General features: G+C 46.5%; 1 protein-coding gene across 1 annotated transcript; it reads left to right on the forward strand.

The window, feature by feature from the left end:
* Positions 1–5831: 5831 nt before the first annotated feature.
* Positions 5832–10016, forward strand: LOC125538980 (receptor-like serine/threonine-protein kinase ALE2). Its single transcript, XM_048702311.1, has 8 exons — positions 5832–6080; positions 6820–6936; positions 7104–7193; positions 7295–7666; positions 7764–8015; positions 8249–8632; positions 8816–9056; positions 9159–10016. Exons 1-8 carry the CDS (start codon positions 6023–6025, stop codon positions 9874–9876), a joined length of 2232 nt encoding a protein of 743 aa, XP_048558268.1. The 5' UTR covers positions 5832–6022; the 3' UTR covers positions 9877–10016.
* Positions 10017–10923: the final 907 nt, after the last annotated feature.

Here is a 10923-nt window from a genome sequence, read left to right on the forward strand (position 1 = left end):
TATGGACTCGATCTTTGTGCTATTCTCCAATCCAATTCTCAGCACATTGTGATCATCATGATTCTTGCCACGATTGAAACACTCCTATCCAGTCAATACGCCCGTAGATTAGCTTTGATTCGAAAATTTTAGGGTTAGGTTTCCGCCAAAACCATCTCGGACCCACCGAGTTGAAAAACTCGGTCTCACCGATTTGGCTTATGCCATTGCACAAGTGAGACTCGGTCTGACCGAGAATTACTTATCGGTGTGACCGATTTTGGAACTCTGTGAAACCCTAGCAGTCTCGGTGCCACCGAACTGTGACTCGGTCCAACCGAGTTCACTAGTTTAGGTTCCAAAACTACTTCGGTGTCACCGAGTTTAAAAATCGGTAGATCCGAGATGATTTCAGTGGGAAACTAAAACTAAATTTTTGGATCATTTTTTTGCAAAAATCTCTGCATTTTGTGATGCTCATCTATTCTACCTCATCTATAAACTATTCACAGGGTCAACAGTCAGAGCTTGCAGCATGTCTGATTAGAGTGACAGCCAGAACTTGTCAGAGCAGCAAGTGCAGATGAGAGGGCACTAGTCCCTCCAGCTCTTCAAATGATGGCAGCAGAAGTACCCCAAGCAATCTGCCAAAAGCTGCCACCAGACAGAGGAAGAAGAGAACTTCAGACTCCGAAAATGAAGATTATGTGGCAGAGGAAGAGGCCACATCAAAGAGAGTTGAGCCAGCTCAAGGCACAAAGCCAGGTCTAAAGATCAAAAGGCCAGCAGGCAGGCAGCCTATGTCAAAGGCTAGAGCCTCAACTGAGAAGCCCACTCCCAAAGAGCCAGTTGCTGCAGAAGGCAAGAAGAGGAAGGAAAGGGTCAAGAAGACCGTAGCCAGAGTGCTAGGAAAGGCTTCCATCATGGAAGAGGAAGAGGAAGAAGAGGTAGCTGCACCAGCACCTAAGGCACCCAAGCTGATGGGTGATGCCATAAGATCAGGGGCTACTGCATCTAAGCCCAAAGCTGCCTCCAAGCCAAAACCAAAGAGGAATACAAGGAGCATTCCTGTAGCTAAGAAGAACAAGGCCCCAGTGCCTGAGACTGTTGCTGAAGAAGAGGATGAAGAGCAAGTTCTTAGAAAGCTCAAGCCCAAGATCCCAGACCACAACGATGCTCATCCTGTGGCTGAGGACATGAAGCTCAGGAGAGATTCAGGGCTGAGGAAGTGGAGAGAAGCAGACCCGTATGCTTCAAGGAGAAGGACTGCTGTGGATTACAGATTTCACACCAAGGAACAGCAGGACTTCTATGAGACAGTGCTACTAGATAAGAAGCCCATTGTTTGTGACATGAGATGGGTCAACTGACTTACATGAAGGAAAATGAGGAACACTACCCTGGAGTGTATGACAGCTTTAGTGCATGTGGAGTTGCAGACTTTGTTGGGTAGAAGCTCACAAAGTGGAACGAAGAGCTTATCATGCAATTCTACTCCACGACACACTTTTATCCAGATGGGAGGATAACTTGGATGTCTGAGGGTACGAGGTACCAATCTACAGTTGCTGAATGGGCTCAACTGATCAATGCCCCAGAGGAGCAAGTAGATGACTTGGACATTTATGCCAAGAAAAAGATGGATCATAACTCAATGTTCAACATGTACAAGGAAATTCCAAATGAAACTCTTGACACTTTCAAATTTGGCTCAGTGCACTATCTTCTGTCAGGGTTGCCAACAATCAATTGGATATTGAGGCACACTCTCTTGCTCAAGTCTGGAGATCACAAGATGATCAGAGGCCATGCAATCAACTTGCTTCACGTATTTGATGTGCCACAGAAATTCAAGGTCATGAGCCTCATAGTAGAGACTATCAAGAGGACTGCAGCAGATCAGAAGAGGAGCTGTGGATATGCACCTAAAATTCAGGAGCTCATCAACTCTAAGATGGGCACGGGCATATATTTATTGGACAAGGAACACCTGCCCATCCGTCCAGATTTTGAGGACAATCAAGTTGTCATGACTGAGAATGAGCCATCATCTGCCCAAGCACAAGCAAAGAAGGAGAAGGCAAGGAAGGAGAAAGCTGCCAAGATGCCAACCCAAGAGGAGGCATCTGAGTATTTCTTGAAAACTAAACAAGAGCAGCTTGGTTACCTGATTGCATCCACCTTGCGGATTGAGAAAGGACTAGCCACCCTAACTCAGAACCAGGCAAGCTTAGAGAGGATCATGGAACAAAAGTTCTATGACTTGGATGTCAAGGTGACAGAGATTCTGACTGCAGTGGAGCAGCTCCAGGATGACATGCAGGAGAGGAGAGACAGGACTACCACTCATGCCTTTGCCAGAGTGCCACGAGGTCCGAGGTCGTCTGCCGTGCCAGTTGCTGACACAAGAGCCACCATTTCTGCACCAGCTACAGCCTCAGTTCCACCAGCTCCAGCATCTACTTCAGCTCCAACTCCAGCGTCTACTTCAGCGTCTACAGAAGCCTTCGTCCTTGGAGTGATCCGGACTCCACCACCACCTGAAGATCAAGCCTGAGCGTCGATCTAGCACTATGCATTTTCTAGAAACTTTTTGGTAACTTGTTGCCAAAGGAGGAGAAAAATGTATAGATCATAGGCTTCGAGAGAGAGAGTGTTGCTTTTCTCTCTTGCTTTATTTGGTGGTTTTTCGAACTTGTTTGCTTTTGAGTGCTTGAGATACTATGTCATTGCTTGTGAGACATTGATGATCATGTGTTTGATCATAAGCTACACTTAATGCTTGCTTAATGCTATTATCTTATCTATCTTATGTGATCATTCATTATTCTTGGTGATGAGTGCATGTATTTCATTCTTACCATTTTAAGCGCTCCACCAAGATGTATGTGACATGGAAGAGTAACCCATGACTCTAACTCCTTGTGCATTTGCAGCCCAAAGCAAATTTTAAATATGCACAAACTTAGGGGGAGCACTTACTTAACACATACTTCTCAAAGCGACGATATATTTCATGCTTATTATCATTTGTGAAGCTTTGATCTATATGTTGTCATCAATTACCAAAAAGGGGGAGATTGAAAGTGCAACTATCCCTAGGTGGTTTTGGTAATTCATAACAACATATAGCTCATTGAGCTAATGCTATTCCAAGATGATTATTTCAGGAAAGCTCAATGATTGGCATGGTATGGATGTGAAAGTGGAACCCTCAAAATGCTAAGGACAAAGGATTGGTTCAAGCTCAAAAGCTCAAGACTCTTTATTTTATATTTTAGTGATCTAAGATCACATTGAGTCTTTAGGAAAAGCCAATACTATCAAGGAGGGATGAGGTGTTGCTTAATGAGCCTCTTGCTTCATGTGCTTAGTGATATGCTCCAAAACCCTCAACTACTTTCCCATATCCACATATGACCTAAACCCTAAGCCAAACTCGGTCCTACCGATTCTTTCTATCTGGCGCCACCGAGTTTCACTTGTCATAAGCCACTGCCAAACCCTAGCAATTCGGTTCTACCGATAGGGATCTCGGTCTCACCGAGATGGGATTGCAAACTCTCTGTTTCCCTTTCGTAACTTTTCGGTCTCACCGAAAGAGCGAATTCGGTCCCACCGAGATTGCAATGTAAATTCAGTGTTTCCTTTTTGTAACTTTTCGGTCTCACCGAAAGAGCAAATCGGTCCCACCGAGTTTGCCTGACCAACTCTCTGGTTAGCTAATTACCAAATTCGGTCTCACCGAGTTTGTGTAATCGGTCTCACCGAGATTACGTTATGCCCAAACCCTAACCATATCGGTCCTACCGAGTTGCATGTCAGTCCCACCGAAAATCTCTAACGGTCACTAGGTTTACATTTTCGGTCCGACGAGTTTGTTGATTCGGTCCCCCGAGATTGGAAAACTGTGTAATGGTTGGATTTTGTGTGGAGGCTATATATACCCCTCCACCTCCTCTTCATTCGAAGAGAGAGCTATCAGAACACATACACCATTCCAACTCATATGTTCTGAGAGAGAACCACCTACTCATGTGTTGAGACCAAGATATTCCATTCCTACCATATGAATCTTGATCTCTAGCCTTCCCAAGTTTGCTTTCCACTCAAATCTTCTTTCCACCAAATCCAAATCCTAATGAGAGAGAGTTGAGTGTTGGGGAGACTATCATTTGAAGCACAAGAGCAAGGAGTTCATTACCTACACACCATTTGTTACTTCTTGGAGAGTGGTGTCTCCTAGATTGGCTAGGTGTCACTTGGGAGCCTCCGACAAGATTGTGGAGTTGAACCAAGGAGTTTGTAAGGGCAAGGAGATCGCCTACTTCGTGAAGATCTACCGCTAGTGAGGCAAGTCCTGTGTGGGCGATGGCCATGGTGGGATAGACAAGGTTGCTTCTTCGTGGACCCTTTGTGGGTGGTTGCTTCTTCGTGGACCCTTCGTGGGTGGAGCCCTGTGTGGACTCGCGCAACCGTTACCCTTTGTGGGTGGAGCTCTCCGTGGACTCTCGCAACCGTTGCCCTTTGTGGGTTGAAATCTCCATCAACGTGGATGTAGGATAGCACCACCTATCCGAACCACGGGAAAAACATCCGTGCCTCCAATTGCGTTTGAACTCTCCAAACCCTTCCCTTTACATTCTTGCAAATTGCATGCTTTACTTTCCGCTGCCAATATACTCTTTGCATGCTTGCTTGAATTGTGTGATGATTGCTTGACTTGTCCTAAAATAGCTAAAATCTGCCAAGAACTAAAATTGGGAAAAGGTTAAGTTTTTATTTGGTCAAGTAGTCTAATCACCCCCCTCTAGACATACTTTCGATCCTACAAATATCCCCAATGCATGGGTGCTTAGTTTTCGTAGCTAAGCCTCCTTTATTTAATTATTTAATGAGAAAACTCCTTCACGTATTAGTTGGTAGCCTTTTTGTATAGGTTCACGTGCTTAGCATTGGTTCTTCTTGGGGTCACTATAATACACTTTCTCCTCTTTAATTACTTTGCCACCTCATTTTTCTGCCTATGTGGCACCCTTAGCACCTATCCACCATGGAGCACTGGGAAAGGCCTCATATAGTGGTAGTAACATAACATATCCCAAGAAAAGTTTACTTATGTGGCTTGTAGTTAATGAGTTGAGATGTGTTTGGAGTAACATAATATATTACCGTAACGTTGCGCATCCCAAGTCACAGTAAGTCACGATAAGTGATTACTTGCACGATACCACACATATGTTATTCCCCACAGTGAAAGTAATACTAGTAACATCCTAAGTCACTTCCCACTATGACTAGCCTAATCCAGTTCTCACTAGAGCCGTCAAATGTTGTGGATCTGGTCAAAAGATGATTCTTTTTGAATCTCAAATGTTTGAGAGAGGAATTTAGTGTGAACAGCAGAGCACGTGTAGACACGTGGCCACGTTAGTTGTAAAAACTGCCTTCAAAGGCAATTTTGCTATTATGTCGATTATAAGTGACATGACAACTCTATGTAGCCAATTGATTGCACTATAACCATACTGTAATAATCCAGCTCTCACCATAACCGTCGAATGTTGAGGATCTGGCGTAAGATAGAAAATTTACAACTACCATTAAGCATTGTGTCAATACTAGTCAATAGTACTCCATGAAGAAAGTTGAGGATCCAGCGCAAGATGAAGATTTGGAATCAAACGAGAAGGGAATTTACTGTGAACGGCAGGGCAGGTGATGGACACGTGGCCTCGTCAGTTAAACCAGGCAAACAGGAGTAAAAAAAAAAAATTGCACACACGCATTCGGAAAAGGTTCAAAGACCCCGATGCATCTTCCCACCCGCCAATTAATGCCCCCTCGGGACCAGCGCATCACTTCAATGCGAAGAACCAAAAAGACCCGAGACGGAGGAGCAGAAGAAAAAAAAGAGAGAGCTTCCACCGCGGGCAGAAGGAAGCAGCAGCAGCAGCAGAGCTAGCGCGAGGCGGGCCGCGGGATCCCGCGCGCATGGCGGCGCCCTGAGGGAGCCCGCGCCGCCCACCGGGCTCCGGCGGAGATGCGGCCGCGGGGAGCCGCCCTGCTCCTCCTCCTCGCCGCGCTCTCCTCCGTTTATGGTACGCACGCTCGAGATTTTCTCCCCTCCCCTCTCCGCTGTTCTTGCACGGGTGGTTTATCTTGCTTTTTCTTGGATTCGACATTCGAGCCGCAATGCCGGGTGGAATTCTGGCCTCGGCTCGCGGCCCTGCAATGGGATCGCCCGGGGAAAGCGGCGGCCATGGCGTGCGTGGCAAGTACCCCCATGGCCATGACTTGTGCGGGGGAAAGGTTTTTGCCTTTGCTTCATGGAGCTGGCCCCTGCGATTTGCCTGAGCGCATCTGAATCCAGGCCGGGCGGACAAGGCAGAGGTTGCCGTCTCCGGCCTCCTTTTCCTAGCTGCTTTTCATGAACCAAATCAGGCTCTTGACATCAAACCTGTAATCTGGATGCAAATTTGTGATTCGGATTTGTTGCATCGTCGGTGCCAGCAAGCATCGGTACCGAAATTTCTAGGTTTTGGTGCAATGCTGGCGAGGGGTTTTGGCCTTTTGGGCAGGTTCCGTTCGGTCGGTCCTCATCTTCTTGCATAGAGCAGCTGGCATTGCACTCGGCGGCACCCACTCGACTTTATGCATAATGCCAAGCTCCAACCGATGAGGAAAACATGCCTACGTTTTCATTTTTGAGCCCATTAAACACATTGCCGTTTCAGCTATAGTGAATGCAAGTTTTGTATTATCTATTTTGGTGTTTGTATATGCATTGCATGAGTTCAAAGTTCAGACACCTTTCCTGAATACCCTTACCCTGTGCAGTGCCACTGGGAACGGCAAGCTCAACAACCATCACGGCCTACTTACTTGGATTATGGAGTAGAAATCATCGGCATTCGGTTCTTTCCCCTGCACCAGCCCCTTCCCCGGGGCCTCAAAGTAAGTAGAACTACTCATGAGGTTTCTACATATAATTGGTAATTACAGGTGTAGCATAGCAATCACATACTTTTTCTGTCCGTGACATAAGATCATTATTTTCCCATTCCAATTATCCTGTTTATTTTGAATTGTTTGTATCACTTATCTATGCTTTTGTTTATCAGGTGCCTCTGTTTATCACCCAGTGCATAGGCATCACAGAAAACGGCCTCGTGTCGCCCCACCGTCTTCGTCACCATCATTCGAAAGACAAGGTTTTACTTTTCTCCTCAGACCAATAGAAACTGCATCTTCCTACTCTTAGTACTGAACATCACATTACTAATAGGCCTGCCTGTCACTGAAAATTAAACAGATTGCAGTGGGATAACTTGTTCCGCTCCGCTCACTTCTACTCCAATCGGTTCCCCTTGTGGTTGTGTATATCCTATGCAAATTCAGCTCGATCTTAGTGTGGCGCCGTACCAGTTGTTCCCTAGAGTTGATGAGCTAGAAATCGAGATTGCAGCAGGTACATTCCTGAAACAGAGTCAAGTTCGGATAATGGGTGCTGGGGGCAGTATTCAAGATCCAGATAAGACTACGGTCACCATCGATTTGGTGCCACTAGGTCAGAAGTTTGATAGGACTTCAGCCTTGCTGATTAGCAACAGATTTTTGCGAAAGAAGGTTCCTATAAAGTCATCTATTTTTGGTGATTATGATGTAACATATGTTCATTATCCTGGTGAGTGACATGATTGTTGTTGACACATCCACTTCGCTAGCGTAATGGCCCATTAGTCAAGTTTTGCTTGCTTTATTTGATCACAAAAACATTGCAGGCCTTCCTTCTTCAGTACCTAATATCCCAGGATCCTTGGGTCCAATAAGCAGCAATGAGTATCCCTTTGGTGCAAATGTACACAATGGAAGCCATCCGAAGATTAGCTCCAAAATTGTCGCCATAATTGCTCTGTCAGCTGTTGTGTTTGTTTTGACATGTTTTGGCATCTGCATCATATGCAAATACAAAGGACGCCAAAAGCCTCATGGAATTGGTCATGCTTCAAATTCCTCGAACACCAGAAAAACAGGTAATTTTGTTAGCAGCTATTGTATAATACACTACACCTCTAATTTCTGCATTATAGCAATTTGTACTAAGTTAGTTAAGCTGAGAATTAAACACCAGACCTTGACTGTACAAATTCTAATCTTGCTACAATTTCCTAGTGACTATGCACCAGGGACAACAAAGCTTCATTTTCAGATCGTTTAATATCCGAACAGTTTGTAATAACACCTTGTTACTAACGGACTGTTTCAGGTATGAGGTCATCGTTCTCCAGTATGACTAGCTCGACAGCATCTTTTCCTTCGACTATAGCAACCTGCCCGCGCACGGTTAAGACATTCTCAATTTCTGAGCTTGAGAAGGCAACAGACAAATTTAGCTTCAACAGAATAATAGGTGAAGGAGGGTATGGACGTGTTTATCGCGGCATAGTTGAAGATGGAGTTGAGGTAGCTGTCAAATTGCTCACTGGGAAACATCAAAACAGAGACCGTGAGTTCATCGCAGAGGTTGAGATGCTAAGTCGTTTGCATCACCGCAATCTCGTCAAGTTGGTCGGTATATGCGTTGAACGGAGCACGCGGTGCTTGGTATTTGAGCTTGTGCCAAATGGAAGCGTGGAGTCTCACCTGCATGGTATGTGAACTATGTTGACCTGCATAACATGTCCGCGTTCATAGTGTTTAAGAAACTTTACCTCCAAAGCGTACAACACCATATGCATATATGATCTGGTCTTTTTTGTTGGCATATAAAAACCCCAGGAAATTCTCTACTGTAAATATGTACTCCTAATATACTTCTGTTTTGATATTCAAGGTCCAGATAAAATATATGGCCCACTTGACTTCGACACCAGAATGAAAATAGCGCTGGGTGCAGCAAGGGGTCTGGCCTACCTGCATGAGGATGCCAATCCCCATGTTATTCACCGTGATTTCAAGGCCAGTAATGTTCTACTGGAGAACGATTTCACCGCCAAGGTTGCGGATTTCGGGCTGGCGAAGGAAGCATCAGAAGGAATTGAGCACATTTCCACTCAGGTCATGGGAACTTTCGGGTAAGAATCCTGCTGTTACTGCCATCGTTGTAGAGTAATACACCGCGCTAAGTTTCTTTGAATCCTTGTGGAGTTTTGAAACGGATCATGGATCATTTGCAGGTACGTTGCCCCGGAGTATGCAATGACGGGGCATCTCCTTGTCAAGAGCGACGTGTACAGCTACGGCGTGGTGCTCCTGGAACTCCTGTCGGGCCGGAAGCCGGTGGACATGACCCAGCCGCCAGGGTCCGAGAACCTGGTCACCTGGGCGCGCCCGCTGCTGACCAACCGGGAGGGCCTGCAGCTGCTGGCGGACCCATCCCTGCCGGCGGCGAGCCGCGACATGGAGAAGCTGGGCAAGGCGGCGGCCATCGCGTCCATGTGCGTGCACGTGGAGGCGGCGCAGCGGCCGTTCATGGGCGAGGTGGTGCAGGCGCTGAAGCTGATCTACAGCGGCGGCAACGAGGAGACCTGCAGCGGCTCCCTGGGCGGCGGCGGCGGCACGCCCACGGAGGAGGAGGAGTCCCCGTGGAACGACGGCGGCAGGAGCTGCTCGTGGCACGACGACAGCGACGCGCCGTCCTGGCCGCGCGTCCCCGGGGCGCCCCGCGCGAGCGCGGCCGCGGGCTACAGCTCGGACCTCGCGGAGGAGCCGTCGGCGCGGCGGCCGCGGTCGACGCCGAGCGCCGTGCTGGACAGGATCGAGTCCCTGGCGGCGTACGACTGGTCCGGCCCGCTGAGGACCAGGGCCAGGAACTTCTACCGGCTGAGGGGCAGCATGAGCGAGCACGGCCACCGCCCTTCCGACGACGGCAGCGTCGAGGGCGACTGGATATAGCTAAGCTAGCAGCCGAGAGAGAGAGAGTTCCATTCCATCCCGTTGTGTAATTGTATAGCCCGCGCTAGGTAAGGTACTTCTTCTCGATCCGATTTTGATGCGAAGAAAAGAACCCCTGGTTCTAGATCATTTTTAATCTAGTGGATGATGCATCGTGCATGCGTTTTGGGCCAGAAGTTTGTTTTCTTCTTTCCCGAGAGCCGAGAGGACACGAACTGAGTATTTACTTTGCACTAGTAAAAAGCCCGTGCGATTGCCACGGTCATTTAAAAAAATTCTATAGATAGCATATGTAAATATAACTATAGGTTAAAATGTCCGTGCCGTAGGAGGTTTAGTCCCATCTTGCCATGCGAGGAGCGAGTCGACCGGCTTAAATAGCAGTGTCGTCCAAAAGTGATAAGCATTGATGGCTGAAGGTTATTGCGTGTCATTGTTGACAATATCCCTCAAAAAGGAGCATTGATGGCTGCCCGACACTTTTTGCTTCGTAGGTGCAGTGTGCAGTCCGATAGTAGAGGGAAGGTCCGGTGCAAGGGTGGCGGCGAAAGTAGCAGACATCTGATGGGAACACGGTCATAAAGAAGAACTTTTTTTAAAATATATATGAAATCCTAAAGGAGTATGCATCTGACTTGTGAGCATTGTACATGCATATCCCCCTTTACTTCCTTGACTATACACTTAGATTAACATCTCTATGCTACAAATTAAGAAAATACAAAAATACTTTATGTAAACAATACAAATTCACGATATCTATCTTGGGTGGTATCGTAGGACACTACATGAAACAATATCATAAATAAACATCTTTGTTGAATGTAACTTCGCTGAGAAAAATAGGATGGCCCTCTTGTCTTATATGAAGAATATAAGTATATATGTCAATACAGAAGATAAGAGGGCCATCCTATTTTTCAAAGATTAAAAATTAGGAATTTACAAGAGAGTTCCAACCCTAAGGCAAAAGGGAAAAATAACAACAAGATGTTGTATAGGATGTGCTGCCTCTCACAAGCATCTTTAAACTGCTTAATGTCACCT

The sequence above is a fragment of the Triticum urartu genome, chromosome 2 (genome assembly GCF_003073215.2).
Source record: "Triticum urartu cultivar G1812 chromosome 2, Tu2.1, whole genome shotgun sequence".
Lineage (NCBI taxonomy): Eukaryota > Viridiplantae > Streptophyta > Magnoliopsida > Poales > Poaceae > Triticum > Triticum urartu.